General features: G+C 38.5%; 4 protein-coding genes across 7 annotated transcripts in view; 3 read left to right on the plus strand and 1 right to left on the minus strand.

Annotated features, from left to right (window-relative positions):
• Nucleotides 1-4,198, plus strand: part of Cyt-c-d (Cytochrome c distal) — a 66,219-nt gene extending 62,021 nt beyond the window's left edge. For both annotated transcript variants that reach the window (XM_070215262.1, XM_070215256.1), the window contains exon 2: nucleotides 3,719-4,198. In XM_070215262.1, the coding sequence (XP_070071363.1) occupies nucleotides 3,727-4,044 (318 nt within the window). In that variant the 5' untranslated portion in view covers nucleotides 3,719-3,726 and the 3' untranslated portion in view covers nucleotides 4,045-4,198. The remainder of the gene's footprint in view (nucleotides 1-3,718) is intronic.
• Nucleotides 4,199-4,652: 454 nt separating this feature from the next.
• Cyt-c-p (Cytochrome c proximal) lies at nucleotides 4,653-7,820 on the plus strand. Its single transcript, XM_017158627.3, has 2 exons — nucleotides 4,653-4,749; nucleotides 7,173-7,820. Exon 2 carries the CDS (start codon nucleotides 7,214-7,216, stop codon nucleotides 7,538-7,540), a length of 327 nt encoding a protein of 108 aa, XP_017014116.1. The 5' UTR covers nucleotides 4,653-4,749; nucleotides 7,173-7,213; the 3' UTR covers nucleotides 7,541-7,820.
• Nucleotides 7,821-8,300: 480 nt separating this feature from the next.
• On the minus strand, nucleotides 8,301-13,290 carry VhaSFD (V-type proton ATPase subunit VhaSFD). Of its 3 annotated transcripts, none has more exons than XM_017158625.3 (7): nucleotides 13,088-13,289; nucleotides 12,454-12,932; nucleotides 10,957-11,187; nucleotides 10,021-10,155; nucleotides 9,394-9,956; nucleotides 9,221-9,334; nucleotides 8,301-9,069 (listed from the first exon to the last, which is right to left on the minus strand). In XM_017158625.3, exons 1-7 carry the CDS (start codon nucleotides 13,122-13,124, stop codon nucleotides 8,991-8,993), a joined length of 1,638 nt encoding a protein of 545 aa, XP_017014114.1. In that variant the 5' UTR covers nucleotides 13,125-13,289; the 3' UTR covers nucleotides 8,301-8,990. The 3 variants fall into 3 exon arrangements, with proteins under 3 accessions (XP_017014114.1, XP_017014115.1, XP_070071064.1); XM_070214963.1 differs by having other exon boundaries at nucleotides 8,982-9,164; nucleotides 9,232-9,334; nucleotides 13,088-13,290; XM_017158626.3 differs by lacking the exon at nucleotides 10,957-11,187 and having other exon boundaries at nucleotides 13,088-13,287.
• Nucleotides 13,291-18,529: 5,239 nt separating this feature from the next.
• Nucleotides 18,530-19,540, plus strand: LOC108068757 (C-type lectin domain family 4 member K-like). Its single transcript, XM_017158505.2, has one exon. The coding sequence runs from the start codon at nucleotides 18,530-18,532 to the stop codon at nucleotides 19,538-19,540; it is 1,011 nt and encodes a 336-aa protein (XP_017013994.2).
• Nucleotides 19,541-19,586: the final 46 nt, after the last annotated feature.

Consider the following 19,586-nt stretch of genomic DNA (forward strand, 5'->3'; position numbering starts at 1 on the left):
AAACATGCTGTAACATACACAGTACTACTTCCGTCAATCAAAAAAACAAATTGTATAGTCATAGTAAAAGATATTATTTCGATATTATTGGGATTTTAAATTTATTTTTAAACATTTCTTTAATTTATTTACTATTTTTAAAAGAAACATCCAATTAGCTTTTTAAATATATTTGAATTTTTGGTAACAATTTTACGATTTACCGTGCAATCTAAGTTCACCCTACAAGAGTACCACTGTGCAATCAAAAAGAAAGGGGAACGAGAAAGCAATGTAGGGTTTTCGAATTGCAGGGCTGGCAGGGTGGTGGAGGTGGTTCTTTATGGGTATAGTTTGTGGGGGGTGTGGCTTGGCGGGAATATCAAAGTCATGCCAAATTGCGCAACAGCCAAAGCGTTGTTCTTGGTAACCCGCTGGCCGAGGACCTAGAAACTTGGGGGGAGGGAGCTAAAAAAGCTAAACTCGGATTCCAGTGGTCAAGCCTGAAGTATTCGAAGGAACTCTTATTAAATAATATGTATTAGACTAGCCATGGTTACGGCTCAAGTTTCTTAGTTCCAAGTCTCAAGTTAATCTCCATTTCCTTAAAGTATAACTCAAAATAAAATTAACCCTAAAGTCAAGGAAATCGCCCTACTTTTGTCTTCAAGACAAGCTCGCCCTAAATTTTAGGGTCACATTTTTCTATATTTTTGATTTTTTTTTACGTCATATTTCTAAATTTTAGGGTAATTTTACTAAATTTAAGGGCAAAAATTTCTAAAAAGTAGGAAATTTTCCTAAAAAATAGAAATTAAAAACAAAACAAAAAAACATGTTCAATCATGATTTTTTTTTGTATATACGTTTATATTATGTACTCCTCCCTATATACATATGCAGGCGTTGTGTGTCTTGTATATTGTGAATGTTAAAGGTTATGTATTTATTATTATGTATTTGCGCTTGGATTTCTTATCTAACCAAAGCCAAATGTGGTTGTAAATGTGGACTACGGGACTGCGGAAGATTGGGAATGTAGAAATTATGATTAGTTAATATTTTATGTTCATGAAAAAAACTTACAATTTTTTACTTGTCCGTCGTGAGAATCGAACCCGGGTCTCCCGCGCGAGGAGCGAATGGCCTACATACTGGGCCATTGTAGCACTTAAACTTGCTGTGGCAAACCGAGCAATGTATGTAAAGGGTGAAGCGGACAACACATTTGAATACTAATTGCATAATTTTGACCATTCGCGATTTACTTATTTACATACGTATATACATATGTATATATTTATGCTAACGCAATTTATATTATGTGTAGTATATAGTAAATAACTGAATATAAACCTAATTATTTTTAGTTTACTGCTTGCCATCAATAAAAAAAAGAATAAAAAAAAGTAAAAAAATAAATAAAAATAAAATAAAATAAATTAAAAAAAATAAAATAACATTAAAAAAAAAAGTTAAAAAATTTTGCTCTGGGACTCGAACCCGCGTCGATTCGATTGCTAACCAAGTGCTTTAACGGTCTGCGCCACGAGTACAGCTGGCCGGCAGCTGACAAGTTCTGGCATTGAACATTTTGGTGTGCCAGAGCATGTGAAAACAACTATTTCTATTTTTTAGAAAAACTTTCTACTTTTTAGGAAATGTTTCTATTATTTAGGGTTAGCTTAATTTTAGGGTTAGGGCACTCATTTTTAGAAAAGGTGTTGCCAATATATTTTATTATTTTCGTTTGCCTTTCCATTTTTCAGAAAATAATTTCTAATTTTAAGGGCATTTTTTCTAGATTTTAGGGTGATTTTAGTTCATGGTAACCATTTTCTACATTTAAGAAAAACTTCCTGGATTTAAGGAAAACTTTCTTGACTTAAGAAAAATTTCCTTAGATTTAGAAATAACTTTCTTGTATTTAGAAAAAAGAAATTTTAATGGCGATTTTCTAAAATTTAGGGTTAAATTTATTTTGAGTGTATACCTGCTCTACGTTCTTTGTAAGCCAATAGAAAAGTTATTTATTATATTTCGGTTTGTTAACTGAAAAAGTCATATAAATTCAAATGGGTTCTTATGATTTCATTTCAAAGGAAATATAAATGGAAATTCATACATACATGTGATACTTTAGTTCCATTATTTAACCTCTTATTATTTTCAAAGAGCAGATAAGCTTTTTGCGTTTTAATTTATAATTTTTTAATAATATCCGCACGTCTCTAGCGACATCCTCAGCCACTAACCAATACAGTATTCTCATATCCTTTCGTTCGCAGACTGTCCTTTATCCATGTCCCCAACACGCTTTGTAAGCCCCACTTACGGAGCACCCTCTCACCTTTTTATGGACTTCCGCAGCAATAGATCTCGTAAACAATAATGCCCCACTCCACTCCCCATTTTCTGCCATCCCTTTCACACTGCCACATTCTGCCGAGCCCGTTCAAGCGTAATTTAATTTCTTGCGCCATTTATTTATAGTGGTCGGGAGGCAAAGGAACTCGGTCCAACAGCCAGGATAGTTTTGCCTGCGGGTAAATTATGTGTCCTGGGCAAATTAGGTTAGGTCACAGAGCCAGGATGGTGATATAGATGGCAGAGGTGGTGCACCTGGCGCCAGTGGGGAGTCGCCTGGAAAATATCACTTATTCTCATGTGACATTTACTAGAACAAATATTTATCCCAATTATGGTTTATGTAAACATATATCTAAGTCTACATACATATAAATTCAAAAACATGAATGCAGTTTTTGAGTGGTTCTAATACTTAAGAAGACAGGAAAAGTAAAGTAAATTAAAGTAAGTAAAGTAAATTTTTAATAAATAAAAATAAAAAAACTACATTCCCTTTTTTATAGCCATTTCTCTATTATTATAGTCTGTAAATTTTTTTAAAAATGCTATAATTATTCTTATACAATACCCTTAAATAGACTAAAATATTTTTACTAGATACTTAGTTTTTATAATAAGTTCCATTCCCATATTAGCGTTATATGCCCCTGTTTCCCCCTCTTTCCACCTTTATTCATGACTCCCTATTTTGTTTTTCTGGTTTTGCTATGCGGTGGCATCTGTTTTTGCCACATGAAAAGAGTCGGAGAGAGGGGCAAAGGGGAAGAGAGTGCGTAAAATGCGTTTTAATTGAAAGGAAATGTTCAAAGCACATGTGCATCTGCTAGTCAACGCGAAGGGGTGAGGGGGTGGTGGTGGAAATGGGGGAAAAGGGGGTGGCAGGGCGGCCTGTGTCTGCTAATTGAATTACCTTTCGGTTGCTTTTCCCATTAGAAGTGCCGCCAAGTTCTCGAGCTGCTTGTTTGCTTTTCATTTAATACCCATTTTGATTAAATTTTTGTTTTTCTTATTTTTTTGACCCAATTTCGTTTTTTGCTTTCGTGCATTTGCAGCTGTCTCCGTCTAACATTGTGCAGCCCAGAGAGTGGCCAAGTGAGTTGCTCTCGCTCTCTCGCAGGTCGGCAGGACTTGCACTTTTCAAACGGTTCTTTCAGGACACTGAAAAAATTACTATTTGCATAAGTTTTAAAAGTTATTTATAATCTTAAAAAATGTACATGAAACTTAGAAAATGAAATTCATGTTCAATTAGCTTAATGTTATACATGATTTAAAAAAAAAAATTCCCATACTCTTATATAATCCAGTAGATGGGTTCCAAAAATAACTAACCCTACTAACGTACACCCCTTCTCCTTATTTTTACAAGTTTCCAGGATGGGTGCAGGTGATGCGGAGAACGGCAAGAAGATCTTCGTGCAGAAGTGTGCCCAGTGCCACACCTACGAGGTGGGTGGCAAGCACAAGGTGGGTCCGAATCTGGGCGGGATCGTGGGCCGCAAGAGCGGAACTGCACCGGGTTACAAGTACACGGAGGCCAATCAGAAAAAGGGCGTCACCTGGTCGGAGGGCAATCTGGACGAGTATCTCAAGGACCCCAAGAAGTTCATTCCCGGCACCAAAATGGTCTTCGCCGGTCTCAAAAAGCCCGAAGAACGGGCCGATTTGATCGCCTTCCTCAAGACAAACAAGTAAAGGAAAAATGCCTACGAAACAACAAGATTGGTAGTCATAATATCAGGAACACTGCGCCAAAGAAGTCATTTACAAGATTCTGCTGCCACCTAACCTTATTTATCTTTAATTGGCAACAAGCCAAGACCAAATGATATTAAAATACTTTAGTCAATTAAAGTTAAAGGAATTATTCTGTTTTTAAATTTGAAATGCGCGCCTAGCGGGGTTCATAAGAGTTATAAAGCAGTCAGCCTTTAACACATATGATTGTATGGTCTTATTAAAAAACGTTTTATTGGCAAATATCTAAAATATTCAAACTTAGGCTTGTCGTAGAATTTTGTTCAAGAAAATATTATCTTCCGATATATTATAATAGCTTTTCAGGAGTTTTTGAATTTCTATATTGGTAAACAAGGTCTCAAGTCTCGTATTATAATAGTTTATGAAGAATGGTTTCAGTATTATGGAATAAATGGTAAAAATGTTTGACAAAACCAAAAGGGATAACCTACAGACCTTTGTAGATTATTTTTTATGTTTATTTAAATAAAAAATTATTTTAAATTTTACTTAACACGGCTGGTATTTTTGGAATCTGAACTGGTATATTGGTATTTATTTGCAGGCTAAGTACGGTCGCACACTAATTTGAAAAAACCCAACGACGAAATATAGCGGTCATTCGTGAAAAATCGGCGACGCTCGACGTTTGTGTTCAATGTAAGTAGTGGGTGGACTTTTCGAACTTCGAAGTGACGTAAATATTACCTTGAATAGTTATTGATTAGCGAGTTCTCAGGCAGATAATAATGGGAAACACTTCCGCGTAGTTAACGTTGCATAATTTCCATCCGCGCTGTGCTGTGAAAGTTATTCGCATGCAAATTGAATATTTTTTGGGGGATGATTCAGGTTACATAAACGTGTCCTTGTGTGTGTGTGTATAATAGTGAGATTTTCTCCCTAGTTGTTTACTAGTTTATTTGTTGGTTTTTCATTTTAGACAAAACAGTGATCAGTAAATTATTAATGGTAAAAATAGCAATCCAAAGTCACATTGCCATTGAAAAAAGCCCCGGAGAGCGTCGATTACATGAGCAAAGAGAGTAGAGAACCCGATCATCAGCTGTCTCGCTCGCTCAGTCTGGCAAAAAAAAATATATCAATTCTTGGAATCTTTTTTGTTTGCCTTTGCTTCAGCTTATAAAGCGCGCCACGTGGTTGCTAAGCAGGTTTTGGCTTTCCGCAATGTGCCATTTTCTATATGGGGAAAAAAGCAGAAGTTTCACCTTTGCAAGGAGGCGGCTTATGTAACATTCGCTTTTCTAAGGAAATTTGGATGTTGGCCCAATTCGCACTCATCTCGTTGTTCTCAGTCTCTCTCTCTTGAACACCCACACAAAGGAAAAACACAGCTGCCTTTGGCCTGCTTCCAATTTTCCATTTCCAATTGCACTTTCTCTTCCTCTCTCTCACGCACGAGAACTAACTGAAAAATTCTCATCAAGGCCAAATCGGATGTTGACATTGTTGTTGCCTCGCCATCAGTCACTCTCAAAGTGCATGTTTCAGACACGGAGAGAAATAAAAATGTAATATTGTAATATAATAGATTTTGTTTTGTTTTATAAAGTTTAAAAAATCATGTGATATTTTATTTTGTTTTCTAGCTCAATAATTAATTTAAAGTGACTTCGAAATTGTAAAAATGTCTTTATTTGACCTTATCCAATTTCTTTCTGTGTAGTTGCGTGCTTGTGTAGGTGTCTTACTCATTGCAACGGCACCTTGCACTCTCTCAAGTTCAAATAGCTGCATGCAACTAATTATCCGGCAATTAACAAGTTGACCGTAACACAGACCCTGGGATTCATACCATAGTAGTTATATAAACAACTAACGTTTTTTCATACGATGCTTCCTGGAGAGGTTTTTCGCCTGTTGCTGAGCGATTCCGTTCTGACGCAATTATTATTCGAAGATTGGCGAATGTGTGAGAGGGAGAGAGAGCTAGAGTGGGGGCAACAACATGTGACCAGCGTCTGAAGCTTTTTTTCAATGTCTGCGTTTTTGATGACGTTGCCCTACACGCGCGTGAAAAAGGGGGAGAGAAAATATGTATGTGGGCTAGAGGGGGAGTGGGGAAGGTAAATGGAAATGCAGACTCAGTTAGATAATGAAAATTATAGCCTTATCAGAAACATCAGCCGACTAATGCACTTAGCAAGAGCCATTTTAATAATTCCGTTTCCGCAGCCAGCTTATCAATTGTTTACATAACGGGGCAAGGGGACAAATATTTTTTCATGGCCCCTACACACAGAAAAATAATGGGAAATAAAAGTACTACTGTTAAAATGATCATCATTATTAGGACTAATATTCTATGCATAATGGAAAGTTTTCATTTATTATGTACACATTTTTATACCCGTTACTCGTAGAGTAAAAGGGTATATTAGATTCGTGCAAAAGTATGTAACAAGTAGAAGGAAGCGTTTCCGACCCTATAAACTATATATATTCTTGATCAGGATCACTAGCCGAGTCGATCTAGCCATGTCCGTCTGTCCGTCTGTCTGTCTGTATGAACGCTGAGATCTCGGAAACTATAAAAGCTAAAAGATTGACATTTTGCATGCAGATTCTAGGAGTTCCTACGCAGCGCAAGTTTGTTTCAAAATGGTGCCACGCCCCCTCTAACGCCCACAATCGCTAATATACGATTTTAAAAATTTCAATATTTTGGAAAAGTAAAAATGCAGTTTTATTGTATTTATCAATACCTTTCGAAATGTAGAAGAAACTTTTTAAATCGGACCATTCGTTAAAAAGTTACGGCGGATCAAAGTTTTTCTCCATCTCCTTCGCACTCCCTTTTGCTGAGTAACGGGTATCTGACGGGCACCCGACTATAGCGTTCTCTCTTGTTCTTTCTTTATTTTCACTTGATGTACCAATTCTGAAGTTTAGAAAACTTTTTTTTCAGAATTTGATTAATTTGTTTCTTGTGTAAACCGAATTATCAGATTAAATAAATCTAAAACGTTTGGAAAATGATAAGAGAAATAAATACTTATAGTATAATTAATGATTAATCAGCAAATATTGATAATTTTTATCTATTTTCTTGTATTCCACAGTCGAGTCCGTGTTAACACATAAATCAATCACATAATCCGCAATGGGTGTTCCTGCTGGCGATGTTGAGAAGGGAAAGAAGCTGTTCGTGCAGCGCTGCGCCCAGTGCCACACCGTTGAGGCTGGTGGCAAGCACAAGGTGGGCCCCAACCTGCATGGTCTGATCGGTCGCAAGACCGGACAGGCGGCCGGATTCGCGTACACGGACGCCAACAAGGCCAAGGGCATCACCTGGAACGAGGACACCCTGTTCGAGTACCTGGAGAACCCCAAGAAGTACATCCCCGGCACCAAGATGATCTTCGCCGGCCTGAAGAAGCCCAACGAGCGCGGCGATCTGATCGCCTACCTGAAGTCGGCCACCAAGTAAACGGGCGCTGTCTTGTACATCAACTCACCAACAACCTCTGCAGGATGTCCAACTGTATTATTGTGTTCAGTCACAGTCCGGCAAACAACCGCAACAGCAGCAACAACTACAAATCAACAAAGTACAGACCTAAAAACTACAATTATGTTAATTATAAAGTTTAAATAGGACAATTTATTATTTAATTTAAATAAAAAGTGGAATATTTAATTTAAACCCGATGAGAATTGTGACAGCCACAAGAAAAAGTTAAATAATAAAAAAAAACAACTAAAAACTATATTATGTGGTTTGTAATGGGGGATATATTTAATTATTGGGGAATAAAATTACTAGAACGATCTATGATCCCTTGCTCTTAAGTTTAAGCTTTAAAGCTTTTAGAATGCTGTCTTTTAAGAGGTTTCTGTTTAAGGGAACTCCCCAGCTCTTAGTCACGAAAAATGTATTTCAGTGATAAAATTATTTCTCTGATAACCATTCATTGAAAAGCCAAAGAGTAGGTCAGGCGTTACTATAAAGAGAGCTACTATATCACGTGTCACTATCAAATAATAGTAAAAAGAGAAGCCAATAAGAGATTTCCCTGGGTCTCGTGCCCTAGATAAGAGCCTATAGATAGTAACTGAACTATGAAACCATTCTAAAAGAGCACCTAATCAAATATTGCGTCACAGTAAGATAGCAATATTGAAAGAGAGAGTAGAGCTCTCTTAAATCACATGCCAATTTTTACAATTATACAAGAATACACTTGAAATTTTGAATTATTTGGGCTAATTTATGTATATTTTCTTTTACACTCACAAAACTTTATCGTACACTTTAATAACAACTTTATTATGCAATACATAGTTTTCATTTCAATTATGCTTATTTGATTTAGTTTTTAATGAAAGAAATACTTGATAGGTTTATACAATATATTTTTCCTTTTTCGTTTAGTTGTGGGTGCGCTGACGCGATTATAATACATAAGAAGTGCATATCATCTGGTTTAGAAAAACTCTGTACAGCGGCGCACACATAAAATTAAGAACACAAATAATAATAACAACAACAAATTATAAACAATTGAATGGAACAATCCTGGAGGATAGCCGTTTGTATTTGCTCTGCCATTATAGTGAATTGCTTTTTTTGGAATGCCAACAAAAAATCGAATTGTTCTCTCAATACGTTTTATGGACCGAGGACGTAAATGGGCGTAGACGGAGGTATGGGGCTAAACAAGAACTTAGTTTAAACGGGGAACAAACATGCGCTTAAGGGTAGCAAGAACAAACATCGTTGTAGTAGTTGGTGTGGTGGAGAAGTGAAGGATCGTGCTGGAGATATCGGATCCCCCAGCGACTCTTATTGTTAGTTAAGGTCTCAGGCTGGCGGCCTGGCTAAAATATTTGTTGTGTGCCTGTGCATGGATGACTGACTGATTGATTGATTGGACCACTTAGGCCTTGCCAGAGATGGGTGCGGCACCTTGTTTCTGGTTCTCGTTCTCCTTCTCCAGCTGCTTGCCCAGGTATTCCCTGATAAAAACAAAGAGAGTGTGAGTGCACAGAGAATTTCGATCGTAATCTTGGTCAATGGATGGAAAACAAATGATATGAGAGGATCACTGGACCTGTATGCGGATATGGGGAAGGGATGAGAGGATGGGCATTCGGAATGCATACTAACCAGTTGTGTACCATCAGCTTTTGCACGGCCAGCAGGGCTTCGTATCGCACATTGGGATCCTCGTGTCCCAGATGCTGCATCACGATCTGTTTGCCGCCCAGCTGCTCCAGCACACTAAGAAGCAGGAGTTTATTAGTAAGGTGTTTTAAAAATAAAATAAAATATATACTCACTGCTTGCCGCGGGGATAGTGACGCACATACTCTCCGATGTCAAAGCAGGCGACGGACAGGATAATGGCATCCTTGGAGGTCTCCAGCAGGTGGACGAGGATGCGCAGCAGCTCGTAGTTCTTCTCGTTCAGGCGCTGGGCATTCTCGCGCCAGAACTTGGCCGACTTGTGGACCGGCGACCATTCCAAGCGACCGCTGCGCACCTCAGTGGCGTACTCATCGAAGGAGCTCAGGTCCTGCACCGAGTTCTGCAGCTTCTCGCTGAGGTACTCCACATCGGCGGTGATGTCCTCGTCGTCGAAGCGACGCTGCTCAAGAATGGATAGCTGCTTCAGCACCTTGCACTGGACCATGGCGATGCAATGGTCCTTGGCCACCGATGAATCCTCCGGCTTCTCGATCAGATTGCGGAAGACGCCGAGGATGATGCGGGTCACCTTCTCCTTGGCACAATCGCTGAGGATATCGGCCAGGATGGGGATCACGCTGAACTTGTTCATCTTGGCGGCCAGCAGGGGATTGAAGGTCAGCACCCACAGGCAGAAGATCAACTGGTATTGCACCTATGAATAAGAAATCGAATTTAAATTGTACCAAACAATTTACGCATTTCAATTTCAAACTCACCTGGAAATTGACGCGGGTCGAGAGGATGCGGATCAGAGTGCTGATTCCGTCGACGCCCACGAAGGCGAATCGGTACTCGTCCACGCGGAGCATCATCTGCAGGCAGCGGGCCACCGACTGGATGTATTCGTTGTTCTATTAATGTTGAAAAAATTTCCCATTAGCTTATTCTCGCATTTAATCTCACTTTTCATTGGTTAGGTTTTTGTTAGTTATGACGATATCAGCTGGATTCTATTTTTTCGCTAGCTACAACAACGATAATTACTATAAGCTACGTACAAGAGGAGAAATATAGTGAAATAGAGAGTGGACAACATTTAAAGAGAGTTGAGTATATGCAACATCAATGGGGGGTTCGAACAGTTCACCTTATGCCATCGGTTTATCTTTGTGTAATTTTGGTTGATTTTCGTGTAGTTTTAACCAACACCTAGACCTAGAATTACCGTTACACCACACTGATATGCTTTATACACTGCTTGACAACACTGGTCGCTTGGTCCTTCGCGCCGGATTCTCCTGCTGTTTTCTCACGCGCTATTAGTCGGGTTAGTAAACAGTTACGAAATAGACTAAGAAATACCACACAAACACACGGATCACAGTCGAAAGAGGCATTTCTTTAAACTATAATAATTAAGATGTATGGTTTGACATTCTTTTAAACTTCAGAAGAACTTTTGTAGTAGTTTGTATCGAATTTGAGAGGCAAAAGAATTAATTATCATTATTTTTCTAAAATATTTACAATCTTATATTATGACTGAGCTTATCGACTGTGTTCCCTCGTGTGCCCATAATTGTTTGATAGTTTATTCGTGTTTTTGTGTGTGTTTTTGGTTTTTTTGTGGGTGGGTAAGTGGATGTTTTGGTTTGTTTCGGCGAGAGGATTGCTGCGAGTTTGGTTTTTTTGGGTTTAGTTGTTTGGAATACCGGTATCACACATTTGCCGTCCAGCTGCTGGTGGTCACTGCTACCGCCCACCTCCCGATAGCTCTCGTTGGCCCTCTCGGCCAGCTCGTGCTGCTGCTGCAGCTGGGCCAGAGTGGGACTGTACTGGTGGCCATGGTGGTCTTTGTCTTTGCCATGCTGTCCATGCGTGTGCACAATGATCGTTTGTGTCCGCTTGGCCAGCTGGGCCATCTCTTGCAGATAGGCTAAGCCCTAGGGTGGGATCAGAGGTCGTGGGTCGGTTCGTGGACATCGATTCAATCGATTCGATCGATTCATAGATGGTAAATTGCATATAAATTAAAATCGTTCACAGGGTTCAAGTGCAGCGGAACAGATAAATACGTTTGATGGACAAGAACACAAGGTAAATAACAATATTATATTCTGGTGCTATATATGTGACACATGACGCATGACACACGACTGCACGTGATGATCGGGAGGGGTGAGGTGGCGAATATAATATATCCGGGATAACATAAGGCTCGGATAGGATGTGACAAGATTCTGGGTGTGCTGATGTATGGCATAATGTAGTTACAAACTCTTTGTTTAGACTCCTCATTTGCAGAGATTTCACGAGTATTTCACCAAGACGAGGTCAGTTGTGTTTGGCTTTTAGTCTTATACGAGGTTTGGTTTTAAATAGAATTAATTAATCGAAATATATATACATGCAGGAAGCTGATTATAAGGTTAGCTTTGCGTAGAGTTAGGCAATTTACTGAGATCAAGTGAGTTATGTATTGAAAAGGGTTAAGGTATAAGTTCTAATTCGGTTTGGCAATTGAAATGGTAAAAAAAAACTGCACCAAGCGAGATCCATGCTATCTCTTTAAGCTACATATCACATGCTTTTAGCTAGTGCCTGATTTAAAAACCCATGAATCATTGAGAAAAGTAGAAAATTTGGTCTATATACAAAATAAATTAGCACTGAATTAATTCATATTTTATCCAGAGGTGTTTAAAAGTTTTCTACTCTCTTTTGAAACAAATTCAGTGCAAAAACTACGTTATAAACTAACAAATTTCCACTGTATATAAAATAAGAAGCAATATTTGCACTGGGCAACCCATTCTTGGTTTTAAAAACCTTCAACCAATGCAAGAATTGCTTAGAAAACTGAATCATTGAGAAAAGTAGAAAATTTGGTCTATATACAAAATAAATTAGCACTGAATTAAATCATATTTTATCCAGAGGTGTTTAAAAGCTTTCCACTCTCTTTTGAAACAAATTCAGTGCAAAAACTACGTTTTAAACTAACAAATTTCGACTGTATATGAAATAAGAAGCAATATATGCACTGGGCATCCCATTCTTGGTTTTAAAAACCTTTACCCAATGCAAGAACTTCTAAAAAAAGTGCTAGATATACACGGTAACATTCTCCACATGCTCTCCTGGCTTCATTTACAGATCACGGACAACATAAACATGCTCATCCTCCTGCCACAAACAAGCAGACTCACATTGCTGGCCAGCTGATCCTTGAGGAACTGCAGGTAGAAGTTCAGGTCGGACTTGGGCATGGTCTCGTGGCCCCAGCAGGCGAACTTGGCGAGGATGCGCGACGACATGTTGACAATGAAGCCATCCTGGCGGTTCAGCAGGTTGAGGAAGGGTCCCCAGATGCACTGCTTCAGCTTGCCGGCGGTCTCGTGGAAGAGATCCACGCGGGAGCGATCCTCCTGCAGCAGATCGTCGAGCAGCACGAGTATGTACTGGATGGTGGAGTCCTTGGACAGGTGCGAGACCAGATTGAGCAGCGTCTTGACCACCTGGCTGGAGTTCTGGGCCAAATAGCTGGCACGTGACTTGTCCAGGGCGCTGATCGCCTTGTAGTCCTCCTCGCTGATCATCTGCGACTGCATGTAGGAGGCCCAGTTGATCGTCCTGGTGCGGATGTCCGCCGCCTGCTGCTGCAGCACCGAGGTGGCAGCAATCATATCTGGGGGGGTTATCCAAGGGGGGAGTTATAATGCAAGTTATAATAATGGGGTGCTTCGCTGGACACCCATCGAACCACCCTACGCACCCACACACTCGCAGTTCGATTTTTCACCAGAGGTCGACGGGCGAATTGCGGGGGGGCGGAAAACTCACCAATGTTCTCCTCGGGCAAATACAAGGCGGTAGTCATTTTGAGGGCTTTCCTTCGACGACGCTCGGCACGGAATTTATGAAAATCTATCAAATATTACCGAGTGTTTTTCACACTACTGCGACACAACCGAAATTCAGAAATTCACGACGAGAATTCAGCTGACTTGGTCTTGTGACTTTTTTGCGTCCAATCGAATAGTCGATTGCGAAAATCGAATCAGCAAGGAACACAACCAAAAAAGTAGGTGCCATCAAACTTCAAATCAAAGACTCAAACCAAAACGTAATGGCAATCGAAACGTAAGTGTTATCAAAAGGAGCGAGAGAACTAGAACTTAAAATTACAAATTATAACATTACAGGGAATTTAAAAATCATATGATTTTCATAATCATAAGTGACTTGAAATTAATACAAAATAGAGGCATAAAATTATTTTAGAAAATACCTTTATGTTATGTTACGTTAATCCGTTACGTTGCTTACCTTTAAGATTCATTAATTACATTTTAACTCATTACACATTCCCACGTTAAACTTTTAGGATTTTTTTTAGGGGAAAAAAAATAAAAGAAAACATAGCCATAAAACGCAAAAACATACATCTGCGGTCAAAATAGCAGTAGTGCTCCCGCACAAAATTTTTACCATTGATAGTCACATATTTGATTATTTTAATTGTTTATATTGTATAATTCAGATACGTAAATATTGTATATTTCTAAAGAAGATTTCCACGGTGGGAATCGAGCCCCGGGTCCTATACCTACCTAGGTTAGCCTTTGGCCTACGGAACTATTTAAAAACCATTAAAAGGACCTGGGGGAAATCTATTTTTAGAATAGTGCACTATTACCTTAAAAGTAGAAAAATAGTACGCGTTTTGTTATTTTTAGGAAACCTCTTACTCAAATTTTAGTCCATTTAAAATTTTATATCATTTGTTACCTAAAAAATAGGCCCTATTTCTCTGGGTGTATCTTGGCATATCCAAGAAAAAGGTTATATAAGGTCGAATCTGGGCAAATACTAAATCAAGACTTTACACAACAGTCTGAAATGAAATAATAAACAAAATATGAATTCCATAAATAAATGTTAATGAGAACCGTATACAAAAACGCCAATTTCATTATTGGTAAGCGCTCACAGCTACTTATAAAAGGAACACCCGAGCCCCAAAGCTGGAGTTGATTCTTCAAGATTAAGCTGACATATTAAGAAATATCACAAAAATGAATAAACTCACAGCCATTTTGGTCATCGTTCTAGTTACTGGATCACTGGGAGAACCCACAAAAATTCGGAATCCTGGAAGTCAATCGATAGACCTAGAAGTCAGCTGTATCCCACACTTCTTCACTAATTTGAGGCCGGTGATGGATTACATTGCTGTCAACCAGAATCGATGGGAAACCTGTGAGGCGACTAAAGCAAACGACACCCAAATCCAGCTTGCATCCCTGCAAGAATCTGTGACTAACGTAACGTCTTGTTTGGAGGCCAAGGACGGAAGACTGGAGAGGATGGAGGAGTCTTTAAAGAAGCTAATCTCGCATGTTTCCGAGGAGAGACTCAGTAGATTCGAAAATAAGCAATCCGCCCTAGAAAGTAAGCTGATGAGCTTGGATGGGCAATTAACTGACATAATGCATTCACTAAGCTTGAGTATGAGTTTTCAGAAAGTCAATTCTAGATATTTCTATTTCAACCGAGATATTGAGAAATCCTGGAGAGATGCTGAATTCTTCTGTGTAGAAAAGGGGGGACACTTGGCGACATTTCAAAACGAAGCAGAGTTAATGGCCATTAGCGCAAAAGTCAATCCCGATGTCCGATATTGGCTAGGAGTTAACGACAGGGCCAAAAAGGGGAATTTTGTATATCTGGACACTGGCAGGAAAGTTTCCTATTTGAAGTGGTCTCCGGGTGAACCCGATTATTGGAACGATAGACAGCACTGCGTTGTCTTCTATCAGGGCGCCATGAGGGTGAATGAATGTGATAATGAAAACCCTGTAATTTGTCAAATAGGAAACGACATTTAGTTTTAAAAATAAAAACAAATACTTAAATAATACTGATTGAAAAACATAAAGAAATTGAATTTTAATAAATTAATTTGGGGTGAGTCCCCTAAACTATTGTATTACCATGTGTTTTAGAAAGTTAGATTTAATTTTTAACTTTCTATTAGTGTTTGACTTGACCTGTTTTTAAGATAAATGTGAGGACCTGTCCGATGAAATTAGTCTCGCAGCTATAAGATATAGTTGTCCGATCCGTCTGGTTTCGACTTATGCAATAGAAAGAAGACTTTTGGGAAAGTTTCATCCCGATTTCTTCAAAACTGAGAGTCTAGTGTGCGTAGAAACGGACAGACGGACGGACAGACGGAACTGCAAAACTGATAAGAGTATTCCCGAGTAAAAATTTAAAATGTAAATGTCGCTTTGCTAATAATAATTATACCCGTTACTCGTAGAGTAAAAGGGTATATTGTATTCGTGCAAAAGTATGTAACAGCTAGAAGGAAGCATTTCCGACCCTATAAAGTATATATATTCTTGATCAGGGTCACTAGCCGAGTCGATATAGCCATGTCCGTCTGTCTGTCTGTCCGTATGAACGCTGAGATCTTGGAAACTATAAAAGCTAGAAGATTGACATTTTGCATGCAGATTCTAGGAGTTCCTACGCAGCGCAAGTTTGTTTCAAAAGGGTGCACCACCTCCTCTAACGCCCACAATCGCTAATATACGATTTTAAAAATTTCAATATTTCGGAAAAGTAAAAATGCAGTTTTATTGTGTTTATGAATACCTATCGAAATGTAGAAGAAATTTTTTAAATCGGACCATTCGTTAAAAAGTTACGGCGGATCAAAGTTTTTATCTCCATCTCCTTCGCACTCCCTTTAGCTGAGTAACGGGTATCTGATAGTCGGGGCACCCGACTATAGCGTTCTCTCTTGTTTTCGTCTTATCTTGGTGAATATTACTGAGAACTGTAATAAATCGAAACCGTATGGTATATGTATGCTTATCAGCGTAGTGAAGCATATTTCAGTTTCAGAAAATAAATTATAAATCAGTTCATTCAAAACACTGGACTTTATCAGAGTTCCTAAAATGACAAAGGCAGTCGTTTTATTATATTGTGCTTTTCTTGCATTTAATCTCTGTGGTGTGGTCGTGTTGCAGGACGCATCTGGAGAAACTTGTTCAGTGTGCGTACTCAAAGATGCACCTACTCAGTGCGGGGCTTTTGTTCATGCAGCTCTGCACCCTGTATTTGAGCACATGGCAGACCTTCGACACCATTTGAAAATTCAAGCTGACGGACTTCAGGCGATACTTAGTCGGAACCAAATTCAGGAGTCTGCGATCGACAAGCTGCAGGCTGATCTGAATTCCAAGGATGTTCGACTGCAGAGGATGGAAGAATCCTTACAGAAGCTAATCCGACAGGACTCCGAGGAGAAGCAAATTGCCCTAGAAAGTAAAATTCAGATCAGTTTGGAAGAGCAATTAGCAGAGATATTGCACGCACTTAGATTAAGTATGAACTTTAAGAAAATCCAATCTAGATATTTCTATTTTAACCACGATATTGAGAAATCCTGGAGGGATGCCGAATACTTCTGTGTAGAAAAGGGCGGACATCTGGCGACCTTTAAAAACAATGAAGAGTTAATGGCCATTAGCGCTAAAGTCGATCCCGATGTCCGATATTGGCTGGGAGCCAACGACAGGGCCAGAAAGGGGAATTTCGTATATCTGGACACTGGCAGGAAAGTTTCCTATTTGAAGTGGTCTCCGGGTGAACCCGATTATTGGAATAATGATATGCACTGCGTCGTCTTTTATAAGGGGGCCATGAGGGTGCATGAATGTCATAATAAAAACCCTGTAATTTGTCAAATAGGCAACGAAATTTAGTTTACAGAATAAAAACAAATACTCAAATATACTGATTGAAAAACCAAAAAAAAATATTATTTTAACTAATCCCATAATTAACTAGTCCCTTAAACTACAGTATTACCATGTTTTTTTCTACATTTGGGTATTGAATTTTTTTAACATTTTAGAAAATGCGATTTAATTTATAACAAATTTTACTATATTAGTGGACAGTTCTTCTTTTGGGTTCTAATTACACTAAAGATAATAAGGAGTAAAAGAGTTTCGCTAGGAGAAAGAATGAAATTTATTGGTGCTGGCTGCTTGACTTTTTTAAAATTTGTTTTATTTTCCAATGTTGTAGATTTAGTCTAGATATGGGCACTTCCAAAATGTCGCTCGGGACATTTGCACACATTTAAAGTTGAAAAAAAATTGTAAAACAATGGATTTTAATTTTAATTATGGGCTTTTCTTTTCACTCTTCCCAAGCTCTATTTTTGGTAAAAATCTTGATTTTGTACCACTTTTAGTTTTTAAGATATCGGTAAAAAACTGCCGTATTCGCTCGGGACAAAAATAGAAGTGGATTTCGGGGAAGTTCATACAACACCAGAAATTAGCGAATTCTGATGGAATATTTTAATGCGATTTTTTTTAGAATGTTGTTCAAACATGTCGCTGTGAAATGCTTTTGGTTTTACTCAAAAATTCTTTGCCGTTTTTTTTTTATGCATTTTCAACCACATTCGCTCGGGACATGTCGCTCGGGACATTTTTTCCGACGGTTTTGTACAGCGAATTTCTTTACCTCTATCTCTCAATTGCTGGATGTTTTGCTTTTAACTTAATACTTTAGCATGTGAATGAAGCATTCAGTACAGAAAAATGTCACATATTAGCATTCCTATAGGATAAATTAACAACAGAAGACAGGTCCAAAAAATAACAAAAAAATAGCCAAAAACTGATTTTTGCGTATATTGGTGGAGTTTGTCATAAAAATAATCAAACTATACTCCAAATTTGTAGTTAAGCTCAGTATCCAACTAATTAGAAACTAATATCGGGGCAAAATCATGCGGAAATATGTTTTATTCAAGTTTTAAGGTTTTTGGCTTGGTGGACTTTTTTTTGGAAGTGCCCATATGTATGTTGTTATATACATATATTTCCTGGGAAAATGAATACAAAAATAGCAATAAAAAAGTCTTCAAAATAATAAGTGTTGTTTTTATAATAAAATATGTGAATTTCCACAGTCAAAAAAATGTTCGCTCTGAAGTTCTACAAATTTGCATTAATGGTAATTTTTCCGATAAGTTAGAAAAAATACATATATACTTACAAAGAAATTTATTTTAAATAAATGGAATTTTCTAAATAAAAGACTTTTTTATAAAATATAAAAACAAACACATTGAAGCAAATTTATCTAATTCAGGGCGAATAATTTTTTGAGTGCCATAAAAACCAAATTCTTTATATATAAGCGATCGCTTGTATAAAATGGGGCCACTTGCTTAGCAGGTATAAAATGTGTAAGCTCGCAGCTCTTCTGGTCTTTAGTTTAATTACTAAAAATCTGAATGGATCTCTGGGAGGATCCGCAGAAATTCCGAGTCCTGAAAAGGAATTGAAGGACCTGAAATCCCGATGTAGCGGTCACTTTTTCTCTACGTTGAGGCCAGTGATGGATTACTTTGCTGCCAACCAGGATCGATGGAAAACCTGTGAGGCGATTATAGCGAACGACACCCGTGCGGAAAAGAATCAGATACAAATCCAGATGGCATCCCTGCAAGAATCTGTGACCAATGTAAAGTCGTCCCTGGATTCCAAGGATGTTATTCTTCAAGACGTTGTGAATAAACTTTACAGAACGGAGTCTCATCTTACAGAACTAGGAAATGAACTGGTATCTCTGCAGCTCAAGATGGATAACCACCTCTCAGCAATTAAGGAAACCCAGACATCGCAGACAGCCTTGCAAGAATCCGAGGTAAAGGAATCTCTGGAGTCCAGAGATGCAAGGCTGAGGAGGATAGAAGAATCTTTAAATAACTTAATCCAACAGGAATCCAAGCAATCATCTCTAGAAAGTAAACTGCAATGTGTTCAGACCAGTTTGGATGGGCAATTAGCAGACATAATGCATATTCTTAAGATTAATTCATTCTTTCAGAAAGTGAAATCAAGATATTTCCTTATCCACCATTTTATGAAGAAATCCTGGCTCGATGCTGAAAGGTTCTGCATAGATCATGGGGGGCATTTGGCGACCTTCGAGAACGAAGAAGAGCTGGTGGCCTTTACACCGAAAGCCTATTACAATGTCCGATATTGGCTGGGTGTCAACGACAGGGACAGAAAGAGGAACTTTGTATATCCGGATACCGACAACCAAGTTCCCTATTTAAAGTGGTCTCCTGGGGAACCCGATTATTGGAACGATAATATGCACTGCGTTGTTCTCTATATGGGTGCCATGAGGGTGAATGACTGTGATGAAACAAAACCTTTTATTTGTAAACGGAATTTAGTTTAAAACGAAGAAACGCTAACTTTGTCAAGCAGAAGTTTTGATTCCTTTG

The sequence above is a fragment of the Drosophila takahashii genome, chromosome 2L (genome assembly GCF_030179915.1).
Source record: "Drosophila takahashii strain IR98-3 E-12201 chromosome 2L, DtakHiC1v2, whole genome shotgun sequence".
Lineage (NCBI taxonomy): Eukaryota > Metazoa > Arthropoda > Insecta > Diptera > Drosophilidae > Drosophila > Drosophila takahashii.

Coding starts and splice junctions, on each gene's coding strand:
- VhaSFD (XM_017158625.3), bottom strand. CDS start 13,124: ATGACTACCGCCTTGTATTTGCCCGAGGAGAACATTG. Junction 12,933..13,087: donor TTTGCCCGAGGAGAACATTG/GTGAGTTTTCCG, acceptor TAACCCCCCCAG/ATATGATTGCTGCCACCTCG. Junction 9,070..9,220: donor AAGCTGATGGTACACAACTG/GTTAGTATGCAT, acceptor TGTTTTTATCAG/GGAATACCTGGGCAAGCAGC.
- Cyt-c-p (XM_017158627.3), top strand. CDS start 7,214: ATGGGTGTTCCTGCTGGCGATGTTGAGAAGGGAAAGAAGCTGTTCGTG.
- LOC108068757 (XM_017158505.2), top strand. CDS start 18,530: ATGTGTAAGCTCGCAGCTCTTCTGGTCTTTAGTTTAATTACTAAAAAT.